The following is a 22,822-nucleotide window of genomic DNA, read 5'->3' as shown; positions in this document are numbered from 1 at the left end:
CCATAATAGTTTTGGTATATTTTGAGCGATACGAGAAAATAGTGCACACTATTTCATTCTTAGACTATAGATACATCATTTCATTCATACTTATTTGTTTTCAGATACATCATTTCATTCATACTTATTTGTTTTCGTTGGATTAAGAATACATATTATTGGTTAATTTTTAAAATTAATTAAGCCCTGCCTAAACCAAGCTATAATAGATAAAAAATATTATTCTATCTATAAAATATCCAAAGCTATGTATGATTTAATTGCATATTTTTAGATATTTTATAGATAGACGAGTGTTGTTTGCCTATTATATAATATTATGGCATGGTTTTCAAAGGGTTTAATTGAATATTAAAAACTAACCAACACCATCTGTAAATTGTAGTCTTATTTCAATGAAAACAAATATACATATGACTAACAAAGTTTAATGTGCACTATTTATATCGGGTCTTAAGAGCCTACCTCCACTCTTCGCCACCGGTTCACGTAGACGGTACATATTTCTCTGCAATATATGTAGGTACTCATTCGTTACTAATAATAAAAGCCCCTATTTAATTAATTTGAATTATTTCTAGGAAAATCATTTCATGCATATAGTGCTAAAACGGGACTTCACCAGCCCCTGGAAGCGATTCATTTCCCGAACATTTTCAAATATCAAGTCAAGCTAGAATCTAGCTTTGGCCACAATCAGTCGGTGACTTCCGTAAAAATACACAATAAATACGCCCCAATTGTAAATATCAATTTAGGTTTATAACTGTGAATTAAAATCGTCATTTTAGTATTTGTGAAGTTATATTTTACGATTTTATTGATCGCCATTCCCGGGTTAAGAGCTAGCTTGACGCGCATGCCCGGAAAACTCAAAGATTTCGTCGGCCGTCGGGGGTAAGCGAAACTTCTGTCATATTTTATCTCAGAAATAAGCTTTTGGCCATAAATATCATCAAAATTAACATCGCTAGAAACATCTCGAATGCATGAGCTATTCATTTTTTAAGTTTGCATTATTTTTTCCGCTGTTTTAGTGCACATTTCGTCATCTTTTACTTGCCGGCAGAATCGTTGCGATGAATTACGCAATTTGCCGGCTAACGCAGGCCCACGTTTCGAAATTAAACCGTTAAAAGTTACCCATAAAACTCAGACATTAAATTAACTCAATATTTAACTGTACTTTCTGATAATTTTAATCTAACTGTCTGTGACCTGTCTAGAAAAAAAACCATGCCGCCATTATCACCCTAAACACGATGTTTTATTTCCTTCAACATAATTATTACATTGTTTTTCCTCAATTAATTAATCAACAATCACATTTAAAGTATTTAATATAGACACACAGAATACTTATTAATTATTTGTGATTATTTTTCTTATCATAAATTACGTACAATTTAAATAAAATAAAATTTTCCCAAACGATCTTTTTAACTTTTCATATTATATTCTGTAGGTAGTAATTTCAAGGTCACGTTGTCGTATTTAAACCTTTTATTATTACAAAATCTAATCTAATGTAAGTTATACCTACTGTTTTTTATTTGAATTAGGTAAAGTGGTTTATTGTTGTTTTGTTTCTTGTTAAGTTAATAGTGTGTTAGAATCATTACAATCGACGCTGTGGAAATGCATCCAATTGCATCCCAAGATGGTCGCCGGCTTCGGGAGATGGATGTATTCGCGATGCAAGTCGCCGAGAAGATTGCACTATTATTAGAATGGCGACAGATGCATATTTGTGTAATGACGTCTCGTTGTTTTATTTTTTCCGACATTGTCGCTTTGAAATTGTCGTGTACGGTTCCCATTTTTAGCCGGCAATCCGCGGCTCATGCCAACTTCGCAAAAGAAAACGTAGTTTGAATTTCATAAAAAAAAACTCATAGATAGTAAAATGTAAACAAAATTCTTGGATGCATTTGCTAGAGAAGAGACTCGAAATCAATTAATAATATATCTGAAGCAGAAATCGATTAAAAAACAGTTATTAAAAAATGCTTTTAGATTCCACACTAAATAGTTTTTTTCCAGACTAATGATTGAATACAGATTCCGGGTTCAAATCCCAGCCCGAACAATAATCATATTCCACTTTTGGTACCGTCTTCTAGTTGCATTTGCTAAAAAAGAGAAATTTTCTGTGTACTATAGTTTTTTTTAAATACTATAATTTTCACATCTCAGTATTAAAATCAACATTATAAAAATATGACTGCTTCCCGTGAATTTAAAACTATTTGATGCACAAGTGTAGACAGCAGTGGCGAAGGGTGGAGGTAGGCTGTTAAGATACGCCATAAATAGTGCATATTAAACTTTGTTAGTCGTACGTATTTGTTTTTATTGAACTAAGACTACAATTTACAGGTTGGTTTTTAAAAATCAATTAAACCCTGCTCACCAAACCATAATAGTTTTGGTATAATATTTTGGGCGATACGACAAAATTGTGCACACTTTTTCATTCATACATATTTGTTTTCGTTGGATTAAGATTACATATTACACATATTGTTGGTTTTTTTAAATTCATTAACTCCTGCCTTAATCACACTATAATAGATAAAACATATTATCATATCTATAAAATATTCAAAGTTATGCATGATTTAATTGCATAATTTTAGATATTTTATAGGTAGACAAGTGTTTTTCGACTATTATCTATTATGTAATACGTGTGACTGACAAAGTTTAGTGTGCACTATTTATGGCGGTTCTTAACAGCCTACCTCTACCCTTCTCCACTGCCTACTTTATACCCAACTAGCAATAGTCGCGGCACGAAACTGTGAATTTAGATCGTAGTGCTAATTATTGCTTATTCTTTGAATGTAATTTTTTACTAAAACAAATACGTATAACTGACAAAGTTTAATATGCAATATTTATATCGGATCTTAACAGCCTACCTCCACCCTTCGCCACTGGCATCTGCATATATTGGCTGGGCCAATCTTAATATATTCAGCGCTCGAAATGAACCGGAGATCACCTCATGAGATTTCCGCTCCGTCTCGTCGAGAAATTAAACAGCGTGTTCCGGTGCATGAATTAATAAAAAGTAAAAAAAATAATTTACTTTATATAGGTATACATTTTTTAAAGTGTATAAGAAATTTGTCAGAAAATATGTTGAGAACAGAAAACCATCACTTCTGTTCCACACAAAGCATAGGTACTGATATTTATCTACCCCCAGAATGTAGGAAGTATCTCAACAGATGTTTTTACAAAAATTGGTTGTTAACCATTCGGTTATCCCTTATTTAGATGGTGGGAGGACAATATTACAAACAATCAGTCTAGATACGTCATTGTAATATTCCTTAGTTAAATGTTGGTATCACTTGTAAATGTCTCGTTTATCGGACGAAACCGCTACGGATAGTTATTAAATTATTACAGTATAGGGAGCATGGGCCCCACATCCTGAAGCGGGCCCCTAGGCTAGGATCTTTGGCAGCCCCCCCTACCTATCGCTAAGGATAAAGGCAGTGTGACGCTCTACAATAGTGTTTTCCAAATGGTGTACGAGGTAAAATTAATGTGTATATTTAGTGTTTTTTTATATTTTAATATTTAATACATCCATTTGAATTATGGAGTTGTCGAGTATCGATACACAATTAAAAATGATATCGTGCAACTCCATAATTTTAAACAATAACATTATCGAAGGAAAATAGCGCAGCAGGCGGTTTTTTTGCTATTAAATCAAATTTGTGATGTGTGTTTATCTCACTTATCTGGTCGACTCGCCACGCCGGGCCCCCAGGCTTGAGCCCTGACACCCCCCTTATGGGGGCCATGATAGGGAGATAGTATAATGAAAATTCTTTCTTTTTTTCGTTCGACCATGTCCTATCCTAATAGGATTATATGGGCCTCCACAGAGTAGAGGTTTGTATTGACAGATTTTGTTTTTTACGAGAAATATATGTCAGCCACTTGCTCAACCTATTAGGTCCATACCCTGACACCCACAAATTGAAAAAAACAATATGTGTACTTGCCAGACCCAGGATTCGAACCTGGGACCCACGGCGTTATAGTCCAACGCTTAAGCCGCGCGGCCACCGTGGGCATAATGAAAATAATTATCGAATATTTCAATACTTACTAAAACAAAAAAGTATTATTTTTTTACTAGATATAGATTTCATTAAAACTTGCGTGATAGACTATGTGTATAATATTAATTCCAAATAAATAATAATTCAATTATTGCGACGTCGCTTTTCGTACCAGCCGGTTGATAGACACCCGACGTTTACGACATAAAGTTGAACCTAACGTTTACCCAAATAGATACATAATACAATACCGATTGGGGTGAGAAAATCGCTATTTTCCCAACATCGACAATAATATAGAGTAGGCACATCTCTACTCAGTACTCACCACTAGGGAATCCAATCCCGAGCCAAAATTTTGATCCCGGGATTTCGGGACCTCGTTACCTTACTTTGAAAAGGTTCTAATTGCACTTGACCATGTTTTGAGCTATGAGCGTTTGAAATTTGGAATGGTCATATTTTGAATATAATAATTACAAGATAAAAATAACTTTTTATATACGTTTTTAAATTTTCTGTCGAATCATATAAACTTGACTGACTAGCTTAAACAATTACATTATTAATGGACAACGCACTCAATACAGTAGCTAGCAAGTAATTCGCGCATAGCGACATTCGCACATATATAGGTAGACGTCACGCAATTTCCATTATGCGATATCACGCATCGGGAATTTATAGTAATATCACCTTTATTGTAATGGGGTTAGAACAGTGTTTCTAGTATCAATGTTCATTTGAGTGAACTCGTTCGAACCAAAACATTCGGCAGACCCGACAAAAAGCATCGGGAATTTATAGAAATATCACCTTTATTGTAATGGCGTTAGAACAGATTATGCCATTCGGCAGACCCGACAAAAAAGTGAGTGTCATTTTTTTTCCAGATGCTTCGTCTATATTAATGTCATTGATCTTAAACGATCAAAAACAAATTTGTACTTGATAGAAATAATACTGAAATGTCATAGTAACGCACGTATATATTAATAATTTAGTTGCTAGGACCCCAGACCCCTAGCAATCAATAATAGTGGATTGGATTACGGATTTCTTCCGAAATAACTTTTCATACAAAACAGAATTAACTGAAAATGAATTCAATTCTGCTTAAAGATGGCTAAAAGTATTAAAAAAATTCATTGGCATCGTGTTCTGATATATTCTAAAAGTTTAAAATGTCTAGCTAGTCGGGAATCGATTGCAAGATTTGTACCGGATAAACAACCATCGGACAAATAAGAATACGACATAATAAAAACGTTGTAAAAATACATGTAGATGGAACTCCGGCAGCCAATTCCCATATTTGAATGGATGACTCTGAAATGAACGTACCGATATGATAGAATATGGCTAATGGAACCTTTTCACACCAAAAAGTCATTTTAGGCCAAAATATCAGTTAGAACCTTTTCAAAGTAAGGTAACGATCTGTCCGAGGTTTTTTAAGCCTTTCAATGTATCAGGTAGTGACGACGGATGGAAGCAGGCTGTGGAGATCCGACATAAATAGTGTACACTAAACTTTGTCAGACATACTTATTTGTTATCATTGAACTCAGAATACAAATTGCAAATGGCGTTGGTTAGTTTTTAAAATTCAATTTAACCCTGCGTAAACAACGCCTTCGCCACTAAGGAATCCAATCCCAAGCCAAAATTTTGATCCCGGGATTGGCATTTTTTTCGATAGTTAATATACATTTTAATACATAAAAATAGCATTGATAAAATTGGTAAAAGATGTCTAGTCTAATATATACTTACTATTTAAGATAATTATTGTTAAGAGCGTACATAAGTGAAACGGCAAATAATTTTCAACACTGTGTGGAACGAAATTTTGGCCGCGTTGCCATTCGGAGAGGAATAGTCGACCTGTTCGCACGTCAATTTCTTTTGTGATGGGAGTCGTGTAAAGATGACTAAAAAACGTTCCACATGTACTTGAAAAAGAAAACATGTCAATGAATATACTATTATTATTACGAATATAATAATAAACATAACATAAAAAGGACGCATATTGAACTTTTATGACAAATTATATTTCGTTCGGCTTGCGTCATTTGCACCCGCGACCCGCAATCCGCGCATCGCCTAGTCACGATCTTTTTAGACCATGCCTCAGCTGAGGTATAGCCTTAATATTGTATACTTTTAATATTGGAAATACATAGATTAAATGGAGTAAATAATATTGTAATATAAATATAAATGTGAAAGTAATCAGTTTTATTTATTTATTCAGGAAAAGATAACAAATACAAGTCAATGAAAATAAAATAAAAATAGCATATTGTGTTAACAATAAATACAATAAGTAGGTACATAATAAAATTCACAAACATTCCGAGATTCTAACAAATTGCTATTCATTCATAGATATTGTGTTAATTATTAATTAATAATTAAATTCAATGAGAAAATTAAAACATACATTCATAAAATTTGGCGTAGAAACAAGTGCCTGCCTGCACGTCCGTGGCACTGGCGGTTAGACGCCGTTCGCGTGCCAGAACGTCAGTAGCGTCTAGCTGGTTAAATGAACGGATTTATTATTTTTCTGATATTTTTACGATTGCGTATGACAACAAAAACTGGTTATTTTTATTATCCGTGAGCATCCTGTGATTCTCCCTGTGACAAGTGCAGGTACATACACTTCACTAACATAATTTTGTACACATACTAATTGATTGTGATTGATAAAAAAATCTATCCCGAAAGTTTCGGTTTTATGTTTACTAATCCCGGGATTCGTAGGTATCGAAAATTGTCCGGAATCCCGGGATTGGAATCCTTAATCCTGATGTCGAATATTTCATGATGCAATAATAATAATTATAAATTATAGTGGACTTGTCTCTGTTTATTTTTTTTACGTTTATCTACTGAACAGTAGCTTACACAATAATGGGGAAATATAACAAAAAAGCGAGTGGTATTGTATCTCGTTTTGCTTCTGACTGATGAGTTAACTTATTCACTGCTGACTAGTTAATTACCACAACTCGGTCAGTGCTAAAGACACGCCTGGCGTGTAGCAATTAGCATGTTAATTAAATGTGCCATGTATCTAATGGCCACCAGTAGCGAAGGGTGGAGGTAGGCTGTTAAGATCCGCCATAAATAGTGCATATTAAACTTTGTTAGTCATACGTATATTCAGTCACTACGAATTGCAGATAGTGTTGGTTAGTTTTTCAAATTCAATTAAACCCTTGCATAAACAGAGCCATAATAGGTAATAGTCAAAAAATACTCAAATATCTATAAAATATCTATAATTATGCAATTAAATCATACATAACTTTGGATATTTTATGGATAGAAGAATATTTTTTATCTATTATAGTTTGGTTTAGGCAGAGCTTAATGCATTTAAAAAAATAACCAACAATATGTGTAATATGTATTCTTAATTCAACGAAAACAAATAAGAATGAATGAAAAAATGTGCAAAATTTTATCGTATCGCTCAAAATATATCATAACGATTATGGTTTGGTTTTCGCAGGGTTTAATTGAATTTTAAAATCTAACCAACACCATTCGTAAATTGTAGTCTTATTTTAATGAAAACAAATACGTATGACTGACAAAGATTAATGTGCACTATTTATGGCTGACCTTAATAGCCTACCTCCACCCTTCGCCACTGATGACCACACACCAGGCGTGTTCTTAGCACGTAATGTGAAGTATAATAATATAATATAAGAAATTGCTAAGTGTAAAAGTGCAATAAACCACTTAATAAAACATTGGGTGGAATTACAATTGCATTCATGATATAAATTTATTGAAAGATCATTCGAAGAAGAAAGTGCCAATAGTTCAACTATATACTACGTAGGTATTTGTAAACATCAGTATCTTTACCATATCTTACCTTTACACATGTTTTAAGGTTTTCATGTATGTACATATTTAGATACTTAAGTATTTTTGTTATAACATATTAATATTTTAAAGATATTTTATATCTATATGACGTATTAGTCAGTGGAAATGGGACGATTTGGCACCGCGAACTGGCCTCCGGTAATTGGCCGCCGGTACAATCGGACGCCGGCCCAATTAGACGCCGACCTAATTCGACGCCGACCCAATTGGCCTCCGGGAGGATTGGACGCCGCACAGTTGAATTAAATGCGCAAAGGAATAGACGTACGTTACGATTTGTTGGAGTAAATAAGCAAGTCAGTTTAATATGCTTCTATCTTCTCAGTAGTTGTACCTTATACATTTCGAGCTTGACACATTTTTAATATAGATTGAGAATAATTATTATGCCTTATGATGTTTATTTAAAGAAAATAATTCTTCCCTCGCTAAAACTTAAAGATGTGCATAATCAATTAATTTATTGTCTGTACATGGGTACTTATTTATATTTACAACAAAAATTAAAAATAATGTTAGATGTTAGAATGAAAATAACATTATATTTCAGCGTTTTATCGACTTAATATTATAATAAAGCGTAAACATGTATATTATTATGCATAAATCCGTATTTTAAGATAGTACGAAATTACAAGCAAAATATTAAGTAAGTTATCTGCTAAGTATAAATTTTTCAGTAGTTTGATTGATAAACTACTTAGGTACTGGGTGCCGGACGAAATCCCGAAAAATGAAAAAATACAAACATCAATAATTGCGCAATTTTTGCAAGAGAGACAAAAACCCATTTTTTGTGGAAATATAAAAAAATGTAAAATACAAACATCAATAATTGCGCAATCGTGAATTGCGCATTTTTTTTAACAGAGACAAATCCCATTTTTTGCGGAAAATGGATTTTCCGATTGCACAATTTTTTTTTCAGGAGAGACCATTTTGTAGAACGAATGGATTTTGTGCCTCTTGCAAAAATTGCGCAATTCGCGATTGCACAATTATTGATGTTTGTATTTTACATTTTTTATATTTCCACAAAATATGGGTTTTTGTGTCTCTTGCAAAAATTGCGCAATTATTGATGTTTGTATTTTTTTTTCGGGATTTCGGCCTTCGGGATTCCGGCCATTTGGGATTTCAGCATTCGGGATTTCGGTATTCGGGATTTCGGCTTTCGGGATTTCGGTTTTCGGGATTTCGGCCATTCGGGATTTCAGCATTCGGGATTTAGTCTTTCGGGATTTCGTCCGGCACCCAGTACCTAAGTAGTTTATCAATCAAACTACTGAAACATTTATACTTTTTTTTAATATTTGTTGTAAATATAAATAAGTACCCATGTATAGACAATAAATTAATTGATTATGCACATCTTTAAGTTTTAGCGAGGGAAGAATTATTTTCTTCTAATAAACATCATAAGGCATAATAATTATTCTCAATCTATATTAAAAATGTGTCAAGCGCGAAATGTATAAGGTACAACTACTGAGAAGATAGAAGCATATTAACTGACTTGCTTATTTACTCCAACAAATCGTTACGTACGTCTATTCCTTTGCGCATTTAATTCAACTGTGAGGCGTCCAATCCTCCCGGAGGCCAATTGGGTCGGCGTCGAATTGGGTCGGCGTCGAATTGGGCCGGCGTCCGATTGTACCGGCGGCCAATTACCGGAGGCCAATCGCCGGAGGCCAGTTCGCGGTGCCAAATCGTCCTAGACCCTTAGTCAGTAGTGAGCATCCGGCGATTCCCCTGTGACATGTGCAGGTACATACACTTCACTAACATAATTTTCTACACATACTAAAAAATCAATCCCGAAGGTTTCGGGATTATGTTAACTAATCCCGTTATTCATAGGTATCGAAAATAAAATTGTCCGGGATTGGTTTCCCTACTCACCACCACATGCGAAATAAATAATTTTATTCGGTTATGTCTCACAACGCATTACGCGAAACGGAGAAAACGTAATGGCCGCCATATTTCGTTCAATAATGTTTGCTTTTACCTTATTAATCAACGTCAGAAGAAATTGGCTCGTTTCAAATAATAATTGAGATGGATGCCAGCAAAATTCCGCTCGGAAAATTATTAATAATACGACATTTGGGCTTAAAACCAATGCGGTCATGGAAAAACGTTTTTGAAAGATGTAGGGGGAAGATTTAATTTATAATATGATTTCCGCGTCCGGTTATAAAACCGCGGGTTCCGATTTCAAATTATTATTTTTTCGAATGTGTGTATTGAATCCTTATTCTAACTAGTTAACACGTTTCCGCTATTTTTCTTGATCTGAAATAACACGAATATCACTCGGGGCAATTCCGTATACAAGGCAGTTATCAGTCAGCGATCAAAATGGTAAATTTTACGAGCCAAAGCACTAGATAATTTTCCGAAAATATTACCATAATATTATTTATTCAATTTGATGTATTTTTTCCCGACCATGTCCGATCCTAATAAGATCATATCGTCATTGTTCTGGCAGAAGACACTAATTCGAAAAAATGACATATTGAGATAGTTATACCAAAATGTTCATTATTTCAAACTTTACCATCTGGAAACCTTCTTAATAAATAAACAGTCTTTATTTTAAAGTCATCTTTTTTACGATTACTTAATAAACTCACATGATAAACCATTTCAAACATTTTAACAACTTCAAAGTCAAATTACTCAAAACTAGTATTCTCCAGTTAGTGTGTTCTGCCCAATGACATTAATGTTCTGCCAGAACAGAGACGATATTATGGGCCTCCAAAGAGTGGAGGTTTGTATTAACAAATTTTGTTTTTTTACGAGAAATGAATGTAAGCTAGTTGCTCAACCTGTTAGGTCCATACTCTGACTCGTACACAAATTGAAAAACAATATGTGTACTTCCCAGATCCAGGATTCGAACCACGACGCTATAGGCCGAAGCTTAAGTCACACGGCCACTGTGGGCGTAATTTGATGTATAGTTTGTAAAAAAATGTGTGTTAGATTTTTTATTGCATATCCCACCTAGCTCAGACGATTAAATTAATTTTTGAGGTGCGCTTTAGTCCATTTCGAGCCCTCGGTTAGCTACAATACTTGGTAGGTACACAGTGATAAACGGGCTAAGACACACGGCAATACAGATCGAGCTTGTCGTGCAAATGCTACCTGGAGGTTTGTGTTGACAGATTTTTGTTTTTACGAGAAATAGATGTTAGCCACTTGGCCAACCTATTAGGTCCACACTCTGGGTTACATGTAAGTTGTACGTATGCAGTTCATCGTGTGACACTTATTCGTGCGCAGCAGTACGTGAAACATGTTTTCGTATAACATTTTATCAAATGACGAGTTCTTCGTTGAACATTTCCCCGTGGACAAAATGCGGCGATAGTTTGCAAACAGTACTTGGTAGGTACACAGTGATAAACGGGCTTAGACACACGGCAATACAGATCGAGCTTGTCGCGCAAATGCTACGTGGAGGTTTGTGTTGACAGATTTTTGTTTTTGCGAGAAATAGATGTTACTGTTCGGTACTGTTCCAATTAGATTAACCCTAACTTAACCTAACCTAGTAAAGACATCTCATAAAATTCGCCACATGTTGTAGCATACGTACAAATATACTCCACGGTGAAATGTTCAACGAAGAACTCGTCATTTGATTATATGTTACACGAACTCATGTTTCACGTACTGCGGCGCACGAATCAGTGTCCTGCGGTAAACTGTTTACGTACAAATTTCCAGATACGCACACTCTGACTCCAAAGATACATTTAAAAATAATATGTGTATTTGCCAGACCCAGGATTAGAACCTGGGACCCACAACATTATAAGTTAACACGTTAGCCGCTCGGCCATCGTGGGGCCGTTACAACACTTCGGCACTATCATTTAGTTAAAATCCATCTAAAATTTGTAAGTGACCACAACGAACATAAAAATGGAAGCCATTGCGTGAAAAAGAACATCGAAGTAACAACTGAGCAATATTAATATTAGTGGAGTTCACCAACTTAATAATGCTTTATTCGTTAGCTAAATAATTTCAAATGTCATAACATAAATAACGTATAAAGCTCTGCTTTTAATATTACAATTTCATAAAGCTTTCTTGTTACAGTCAAACCTTTTGGGATTTACTTTATATTCTGTCACACTGTCACAAATTAAATACATGCCTCCGAGACTGCGATATAATGAAATTAACAAGCAATTTGTTATATCAATACTTGACGAAAGCTCAGGCCTTATTGTAAATACATACATATTGATTCAAGCTTTCAGTAGGTAGGTACGAGCTTTTCGTTGTAAGGATATTTTTATATTACTATTTAATAAACCGTAGGTAGACATAGCAGTTAAAAATATAAAAGCGAAATTAGTTGCACGCGGCTTTCAATCACAAAAAGATTTCATGATAAATTAACTTTTCTTCTGCTTTGTTTTCATTTTACAACATTTTTCTTAGCTCGTATTCTTATTTGTCCGGTGGTTCTTTGCCCGGTACAAATCTTGCAATCGATTTTTAACTAGCTTCCCGACTAGCTAGACATTTGAAACTTTTAGAATATATCAGAACACGATGCCAATGCATTTTTAATACTTTTAGCCATCTTTAAGTAGAATTGGATTCATTTTCAGTTAATTCTGTTTTGTATGAAAAGTTATTTCGACACCATTATTGGTTGCTAGGGATCTGGGGTCCTAGCAACTAAATTATTAATACATACGTGCTTTACTATGGAAATCATTATGACATGTCAAAATGACATTTCTGTATTATTTCTATCAAGTACAATTTTTTTTGATCGTTTAAGCTAGTCAAGTCAAGTTTATATGATTCAACAGAAAATTTAAAAACGTTGTATTTAAAAAGTTCTTTTTATCTTGTAATTATTTCATATTAAGGCCTAATTAGACCTGCACACTCGCAGACCCAATCGGATTCATCGATCGTAGAGTTTAAATATATACAATTACAGGGAACTCAGAAATAATGGGAACTGAAATACCTAACGGGTAAGGAGAAGCAGGCAACCGATCTCGAGTAAGGAAGAGTACGAGATAAATTTAAACACGTGTCAAGAATACGTCATACGTCAAATACTGACAACTGCTCTCGGCTTATGCATTGCCGCTCATTTAATATTGGTGTATTACACACACTATTGCACGTCTATAATGTGTAGGACACTCACACATTCAAAATTTACTTTATTGGTATATAGCCTATCGGATTTCTATTTATTATCTGTTCGGTGTATTGGTATATGATCAATTACCTACACGGAACGATTCAGCTACCAACTCTTTTTCGACTTATACGAGGTATAAATGAGAACTCTGCCATTCTGTCCAGTGTTGACGTGTGTGTCCCTGATAACTATCTTAGAAATAGAGAGCATCAGTAATTGTTTATTCTCCCAAAGTGCAGAACCAACCTGCCAATGGTAATACCAATTGGGAGGGCGACAACTATGTTCAAACAAATTGCTTTGGGTGTTGATATGCTCCACTTGCGTGAGAAAGATTTTAGTTGGACGCTGTTTTATAAATTCTTAAAATATGGTCTCCTTAGCAAACTCGGTGTAGGTACTCGTACTTCTTTGAACTTCTATAGATGTATAATTGTATTTTCACTACTTTTATTTGTATGTTTATATTATGTTCTCTTTTTATATTTTCATTTTTATCGCTTTTATTACTTTTTGTTCCCCTCTTTATAATAATGTTTCATGTCATGTTGTGAACGTCTTATACTTACAATTTGTAATGTCCACAATATGTTAAAACAATAAATTGAATTTAAACATTGAATTGAATAGTCAGAGTTATGTGCCAAAATTATGACACTCAATCTACTTTTTTGTTACAGGAATTAATATCCAAATCTAATCGAATAAAAGAGTGTCTACTGAATAAAGTCTTCGTTGAATCAAAGAAGCGACCGACAAGAAAATACCAGCATCAATTAATTAGACCAGCGGCGGTACACGGTTCCTATCCGCGATGGGCAAAGAGAAGATTCACATCAACATCGTGGTGATCGGGCACGTGGACTCGGGGAAGTCCACGACCACCGGCCACCTCATCTACAAGTGCGGCGGCATTGACAAGCGGACCATCGAAAAGTTCGAGAAGGAGGCCCAGGAGATGGGCAAGGGTTCCTTCAAGTATGCTTGGGTGAGTTTCATCGTTCTTATAACGACGGGTGGGTAGGCTGTGGAACTCCGACATAAATAGTGCACACTAAACTTTGTCAGCCATACCTACTTATTTGTTGTCATTGAACTAAGAATACAAATAATTGCAGATGGTGATAGTTAATTAAAAAAAAAAAATCATAAACCAAATAATAGATATTAGATAAAAAAAATCCATCTATTATGGTATGGTTTCGCAGGGTTTAATTGAGTTTTAAAAACTAACCAACACCATTTGTATTTTTAGTTAAATGAAAACAAATAAGTATCACTTTAATCTGCATATTTTTGTCGGATTTCCACAGCGTATCTCAATCTTTCGCCAACAATATTATATTAATTTAGACTGCTTTGGATCTATCCAACTATAACATGTCTTCCAAGTTTATATAATAATATTTTTAAAATATCAAATAATGTAACCTAATATACTTATAATATATCATCATCATCATCAGCCGGGGTCAATCCACTGCTGGATGAAGGCCTCCCCAAGCGTCTTCCAACTCTCTCGGTCCTGTGTCTTTCGCTGCCACGTATTTCCGTCGAACTTTACCAGTTTGTGAATCCAGCGGCTTTTAGGGCGACCCTGTGGCCGTTTCGTGCCCCTTGGGTACCATTGGATGACGACATTTGTCCAGCGGTCGTCCTTTCGGCGAGCAATGTGCCCCGCCCATCTCCATTTCAGCTGTTTGGCAACGTCTATTACATCGCGTTCTCCTGTCTGCTTCCTAACCCATTCGTTTCTCTTACGGTCCTTTCGCGTGATGCCCAACATACACCTCTCCATGCCTCGCTGTGCGACTCTTAGCCTTTGGATAATATATAAAATATAATATATAAAATAATGTCACCTAAGATTATATTTGTTAAATTATAGAAATATATAATCCATATATTATATTTATAACTATAACTTGAGGCGTGACCTTGGCGTTAGTGTCGTAATATCAGTTTTTAGTTATTCAAACCCCGTACCTCAAATTATAGTTGTCGGTCTCTATTTATGGTAAGTAGCACTCTGTAAATGATCTACCATTCTACCACGATTTGATATTCCTAGATAGGATCTCGAAACCCGTAATTTAAAGAAAGAGGAAAATAATACAAAATAATCTAGGTATGTACTATACGTATTTATATCTAATTAACTATTTTGTTTATTCAACGAATAATTCACAAGATTTAAGAATGTAACATTCTAATTATTGAACATACATAATTTTGAAAACACTTCTGAGAAAATATATTATAATTTATAACCAATAGAAAAAATCTTTTTGAAAAGGCCCACGCACATATGCGTGGGCGCGAAACCCGAGAGATGCAGGTTCGATCTTGCGGGGTGTCTTACTTTTTTTAAAAAGATTTTTTTCTATTGGTTACCTATAATATATTTTCAAAATTATGACGTATGTTCTTATTAATATCGATGTATGAAAAATAGTGGAGAGTCCAAAAGACATTTTTGAGACTCCTTTACTTTCGGCTGTATGGATATTATCCGTGGCTCTATCCGACTGACTTTCTCTTAGGTATGCTTACATACTGTAGCTTAAAATTTAGAAGGGATGTTTATTTAGCTATATATTTTTTCAGACTTATACGCGGCGTAAATGTGAACTCTGCCATTCTTGGTGGTGTTGGCTTGTGTGTCTCTGATAATTACCTTAAGAATCGAGGGCATCCGTTGTTTGTTCTCCCAAGGTGCAGAACTAACTTGCCATTAGCGACGCCAATTGGGAGGGCAATAACCATGTTTAATGAAATCGCTTCGGATATTGATATATTCCACTTACCTGAGGGTGAATTTAGGTGGACGTTGTTTTATAAGTTTTTAAGATAGGGTCTATCGATAGTTCACCCTGTCTGCTTCCATCTACTTTTATTTTTGTTGATTTTTTTTTCTTTTCTTATTTTGTTTCTTATTTTATTACTTATTGTAATATTAAGTCACATCTCTCTGTATTTTTATTTTAAAAATTGTTAACACTTATTTTATGCCATGTCGTGAACGCTTTGAATTTGTAATTTGTTATGTTCATTATATGTAAAATAAATAAATTTGATTTGAAAAGATGTTGAAGAAAACCTTCTTATATAGAGATGGAACCTAAACAATTATTATGAAAGCAGCACTCGAAATGGAAATTTTTCGAACCGATGTGCAACTGTAGTTTAAAAGCAAATAGGTAGTTGAAAGTAAAAATCACAGCTGATATTCTCTGTGTTGGCAGGTATTGGACAAATTGAAGGCAGAACGCGAACGGGGCATCACTATTGACATCGCCCTGTGGAAGTTCGAGACTGCCAAGTACTACGTGACCATCATCGATGCTCCAGGACATAGGGATTTCATCAAGAACATGATTACAGGCACCTCGCAGGTCAGTAAAACAAGGATATGATTACAGTGACGTCCCGTGGGGGTAGGCAGATTGAGCGTCGCTTGGGGGCGGCAGTTACTCGAAGAGCGGCAAATCGAGGAGAATCATTTGGTATATATTGTAGAAATAGCTACCTAAACTGAGTACTTAATAACGAAAATATCTTTCCTATAAAAAAATCAGCTCACTGGTTGGAAACAAAATATATTAATTAACATAAAAAGTTTAACAGGGCTGTAATTTTTTGTCGGGTTCGCGATGTCTAGTTTACTCCCGTTGCCTTTGACGTTCTTGGTGACCAGAAATGACACAAGCACGGGTGATAAAAAATATTGTAAAAAAATGGGGCGGCATTATGGAATTGCCCAGGGGCGGCATTTTATCTAGGGACGTTACTGTATGATTATAATTATTGGCTTTCTCAAAAATATTTGCCACTCACTTTCAGACAATATTATTTATTTTCATCATCCCTGAAAATTTAGTCAACTAGAATGTATCATTGATTAAACATACTGGTGAAAACATTCAAATAAGATTATGTACATTATTACAATAAGCCACTAAGCCCAATGCCAGTAGTTGTAGTGCAGTGAAAAAGTGTTGTAATTAGTAATAGAAGAGAATCACGTGAATATATTGTAACCTCACCGAAATCGAACCTGATGAAAGGCCAGCGCCCTACTGGACCAATGAGCCCGCCTTGTTTGTTTATATTCTTTTACATGTTTCATGACTTAAAAACACATAAAATGATTGATATAGATCAGTGGTCTTCAAACTTTGTCGACTCACGGAACCCTTAGAATTATAAGTTTTTTTCGGGGAACCCATCTCATCCTTAGAAAAATATATCTTAAAATAATTAGGTACATTTTTTACACAATTTGTCGAAGTCTAGGTATATTCGTCGATTTTTTTTGACTCGCGGAACCTCCAGAGTGGTGCAGTGGAACCTCGGGGTTCCGCGGAGCATAGTTTGAAGAACACTGATATAGATGAATATGTTGAAATATTGATTTGTATTATTTTCCCCTTTTTGAGTAGCCCAGCGCTCACTTGTCTTTCAATCTCCTATTACTTTCCAACGCACGCAATGAGTATCCCATCTTGTAAATCCATCCAAGGCGCTATTTCTCGTAAAAAAATGGAGAAATCTTAATAGATTGTAGAATCAATTTAAAAATTGTATGCATCGAGGTGTCAGTGAATTTGTTCAACAAGTTCCACTTTAAAAACTATAAGAATGTGTCGTTCACTATTCCAGGCGGACTGCGCTGTTCTGATAGTGGCTGCAGGAACCGGAGAGTTCGAGGCTGGCATCAGCAAGAACGGACAGACGCGAGAGCATGCCCTGCTGGCCTTCACGCTGGGAGTCAAGCAGCTGGTGGTGGGGGTCAACAAGATGGATTCGACCGAGCCCCCTTACCACGAGGCTCGCTACGAGGAGATCAAGAAGGAGGTGTCGTCTTACATCAAGAAAATTGGTACATTCTACAATATTTCAATATATACAACCAACAATATTAATAGCTTGGAAAATAGATAACTTTCTCTCACAAAGCATAGTCACAGAGTTGAGGTTGTATCAATAGATATTTGTTTTTTTTCTGACAGATGGATGCTAGTCACTTGCTCAATCCATTAGGTCCAAAGACAGATTGAAAAACAACATGCAAATTTTGTCAAACCCGGGATTCGAGCCCGTTATAAGATTATAACTAATAACAGGGTTGGCAAACCTTTTTACGTACGCGTGCCAAAAATTCCTGAATATTATTTTTCAACTGTCCGACGTGCCGAGTAGTTATAGGGAAAAAATATTTTTTAAAAATTCTATTAAAAAAATGATGTTCTAGATACCACTCACAGAACATAGAAGACCAGAAGTACCAGAATTACTATTATTAACTTCACCGAGTTTTTGTTTCTTATCTGGTGCAGTCATTTTTTGTGGGTAGAAATGAAAATTTTTATTAATATATTAATTAGTTTGGTTATTTACGCACAAATTGACATGAGAATTGCTCCGATCAGATTGGGCATTCTCTCGCCACAGTGGTCTCAAGTATTGTAAATCAATCAAAATTAGAGGTTTGCGGCACGGCATTCCCCGCCACCTGATGAGGTTAGTGCGATAATATTATATATAACGCATAAAGTCTAAGGACCGACCTAAATTTAAAATTTAAATTACTCTTGAAGAACATTTGCTGTTATTTTTTATACAACGCAATCAGTCATTTATTATTATTATAGGTTTTTTTGGTACAACTCGTTTATGTGGAATACAGCGCCAAACACATTTTGAAAATTGCCGATATACTGGATTATTTGTTAGGTTAACCTAACCAAACCTAACCTAACCTAAACTAACCCAAACTAACAAATAATCCAGTATATCGGGTATTTTCAAAATGTGTTTGCCGCTGTATTCCACATAACCGACTTGTACAGTTTTTTTCTCTTCAAATGCATGCCATGCAAAATCATCTCGCGTGCCACTGGTGGTATGCGTGCCATAGGTTTGCCACCACTGACTTCAAACTTCATCACATAATAATTCTTGTTGCCGCACTTTTGGGACACTAAAAATAACATTCTAAATAAATAACTTTTTTTTGCTGAAATGTCTCTGGGAGATTTATATGTCTTTTCTCCGTCATATCATCTAGAAAGAATTACATTTTTTATCTAATTTCTCTAGTTTCGATCTTCATGAGGCGTCTGATTATAAATTAATATTGTGACTGCTTTCAGGTTACAATCCTGCGTCTGTTGCGTTTGTGCCCATCTCCGGCTGGCACGGAGACAACATGCTGGAGCCTTCCGACAAGATGCCCTGGTTCAAGGGGTGGACCATCGAACGCAAAGAGGGAAAGGTTGACGGAAAGTGTCTCATTGAGGTGAGGATACCTTATTGTCTTTAAATCAAACATGTTGAAGAAAATTTTCTTTTTGTAGACGGAACTGCAAATAATATAAGCAATAACTACTACTACGGTAACCAGGAAACTTAGAAATAATGAAAACTGAAATACCTCACGGGTAAGGAGAAGCAGGTAACCGATCTCGAGTAAGGAAGAATACGGGATAAATTTAAACACGTGTCAAGAATATGTCATAAGTCGAATACTGACAACTGCTCTCGGTTTATGCATTGATGATCATTTAATATTGGTGTATTACACACACTATTGCACGTCTATATGGCGTATTTCATTTTCGTAGGACGCTCACACATTCAAAACCCTGCATCAAAATGTAGTGTATTGAATATAGCCTATCGGAATTATATTTATTATCTGTTCTGTGACAGTAATCCTGATACTTACTTGAATTTGATATAATGTTTGGTGAGCTATTATTTAGACGAACAATCACATAAAATTTCAAAAATCATTGCATAACTAAGTAAGCAATGCGGAAGCAGCAACACTAGATTCATTTTCCAGTGCTACACTGAGATAAAAAATATTTCGTATGTATTTGCGTGTTTAAAAGAACAATACTGCTAAATTTCAAATACCGTATTTAGGTATTTACCTGAATAAATAATTTTAGCAAATTAATCATCAAAAGAGGCTACCATTTTCTTTTTTATTTGCATACAATAATTATACTGGCAACGTAGAGAATATTTCTATAGTTAACAATTCAAACATTCTAAAATTGTTCTGGAATCGCTAGCAAATGTAGTAAAATCTGAGGTCTACTTAATTCTTTTGAGTAAATCTGTAATGCAATTTTATAAAAATATACACAGCAGATTATAATAGTACATATAGAAGCATAATATTATATATATATATATTTAACGCCTCTGAGAAAATATAATGTAACAATTAGAAAAAATCCAAAAGACACCCAGCGGGATTTGAACCTTTGACCCTTGGGATTCGTGCCCATGTGCACTGATCGCTAAGCTACGTGTGTCCTATATAATTGTGACAAAATTAACTAGTGGTTCTTACAATTCTTACTATTCAGTTCAAGCGCTTTCTAAATTGCATTATTGTTTTGGCAATCGGCTTTTGTATTTTAAATCAATATATTTTTATAAATTATGTAGGCTTGATGTTAGGATCTCTCTAAATTTTTGTTATAACATATTCATTCATTCGTGACATATATATATATATATATTCATTAAATAAAAAAAATGTTTATTTTGATTATATACTTGGGCTTCTTTGTTGCCTTGTTGAAAGTTTACTAGAAAGTTTGATATTCTATACGATTGGGCAAATCATAAAATAATAAAAATTTACAATGCGCAATAATATGTTGACAAAAGATCTCTTTCGCAGGCTTTAGATGCCATCCAGCCGCCGTCTCGGCCAACGGAGAAACCTCTCCGGCTCCCACTGCAGGACGTCTACAAAATTGGAGGAATCGGAACAGTACCGGTCGGCCGCGTTGAGACTGGTGTACTCAAACCAGGTACAGTATACATCATACAAATTGGATTTGAAGTATTCTAATGATCTTTTTTATAGAGTCAATTTACACCCACGGATATACTCAAAAACACATGATTGGTTGGTTATTGAAGTCATAAACTTCATTAGTAACTGATGTTTCGCACACACTGCTAATTTTTATCGATTGACATCATAAACTGTCAAACAGGATCATTCTGTGTGACTATTAGTAAAATATACAGGCAATACAGACCTTAGGCGTCCTAAAGGGTAGGGAAGTGGCTTTGCATATACCTGAAGGAAGCCAAGACTTAAATCGTGTCCGGAAACTTGTACGCATGCAGTTCGCCGTATCACACTTCACCGTAAAATGTTGTATCGGAAATATATGGCCGTATATTAAAACCATCTCTCCAACCAAATTCCAACCTCTTTAGGTCGTATAGTACTGACATAAAATTCATGACTAAATAAAACACGGTTCTTGTCGGTATACACTTATCAGGAAGCCAGCAGCAAACACATTTTGAAAATAGCCCATATTGGAATTATTTGTTAGTTTAGGTTAGGTTAGGTTTTCATTCTAGGAGTCATGAATTTTGCCAAAATCAGCTATGAAAATTGAATTAATGTTCATATTGAATCTAATAAAGTTGGAGACTGTATAGTATTCGGTCATCTGCTTTCCGATAGAAAAATCACGGCGAACTGTGCCACGGTGAAATGTTTTATGTACAATTTTCATTTAACTGACTTACATAAGGTTGTAGCGCCAAAGAAGACGTATTTCTCAACTCTGCCACAAATTCTATATTTAAATTATTTAAACATTCACTCATTTTCAAGTTTGTTTGACTATTTGAGTGGCTTTCTCTTCTATTGTTCATTAACTGAAACAGTGTTGCCACGGAAACGCTATTTTAGTTTGAAAAGCCTCAATGACATTGAGCTACTTTACAAGCTGCTTGTTAGCGAATTTAAAAGCGGGCGAGTCAGCTAGTGCGATTGTGATGATGACACACAAAACTTTCCACTCGCTCAGAAGCCAACAAGCTAGAGAGTTGAAACCGTCATTTTTGGTACTATTTTGACAGGACGTATTGAGTAGTTAATTTTTTTACTGGGAGGTCGCTACTATCCAGGGCTCGAAATGGAACAGAACGCACCGGAGGGCCGTTCCGGCTTGTGAAATTTGTAAAATTATCGCTCCGTCTCGTGGAAAAAATATGTTGACCACCTGAGCTAGATAGGGCATAGAATAGAAAATCTGACACACTTATTTTTATTTTACGATTTGATGACTATGTAAATATCTTCAGAAAATTTGTCGAGCGCTCCGGTTCGTAAACTTTTCCATTTCGAGCGCTGCTACTGTCGCTCTACTGCGCAGACGCAGTAGTCCCACACGCCAGCGTGTAGCGTGTAAAGTTGACCGGCTTTCAACTTTTCTCGGTAGATTGTTTACAATCTGCTTGTTAGCTTGTTCGATGATGATACTGGGCGACTTTACAAGCAGATTGTAAATTTACCAACAAGCAGCTTGTAAAGTAGCTCAATGTCATTGAGGCTTAACTAGTAGGCTTGCAACTAGCATGTTGCGTCTCTAGTGAAAAATCACGGACACGTTGCAAACTATTTATAAATTAGTCACAACCTTAATTGGACACATTAGCGATGCTATGCAGCTTAATGGTAAGGGATTTCACCCCTTAAATATTAACATGGCGGTGTCTGGCAGGCTGCGAATTAAACCTTATGTAAACATATCTTTTTTAGAAATATATTAATAGTAAA

At 35.2% G+C, this 22,822-nt stretch overlaps 1 protein-coding gene across 1 annotated transcript in view; it reads left to right on the top strand.

Annotated features, from left to right (window-relative positions):
- The first annotated feature begins 801 nt into the window (after positions 1 to 801).
- LOC147069296 (elongation factor 1-alpha-like) overlaps positions 802 to 22,822 on the top strand; it is a 28,082-nt gene continuing 6,061 nt past the window's right edge. Inside the window, exons 1-6 of the mRNA XM_085950924.1 lie at positions 802 to 897; positions 13,890 to 14,197; positions 16,455 to 16,604; positions 17,872 to 18,091; positions 19,365 to 19,510; positions 20,915 to 21,047. Of these exons, the coding sequence (XP_085807050.1) occupies positions 14,024 to 14,197; positions 16,455 to 16,604; positions 17,872 to 18,091; positions 19,365 to 19,510; positions 20,915 to 21,047 (823 nt within the window). The 5' untranslated portion in view covers positions 802 to 897; positions 13,890 to 14,023. The remainder of the gene's footprint in view (positions 898 to 13,889; positions 14,198 to 16,454; positions 16,605 to 17,871; positions 18,092 to 19,364; positions 19,511 to 20,914; positions 21,048 to 22,822) is intronic.

This window comes from Rhyacophila brunnea, unplaced genomic scaffold, assembly GCF_057557595.1.
Source record: "Rhyacophila brunnea isolate RB1 unplaced genomic scaffold, BYU_Rbru_1.0 scaffold_24, whole genome shotgun sequence".
Lineage (NCBI taxonomy): Eukaryota > Metazoa > Arthropoda > Insecta > Trichoptera > Rhyacophilidae > Rhyacophila > Rhyacophila brunnea.
The sequence above is the reverse complement of the archived record's forward strand: the minus strand, read 5'-3'. Positions and strand labels throughout refer to the sequence as shown.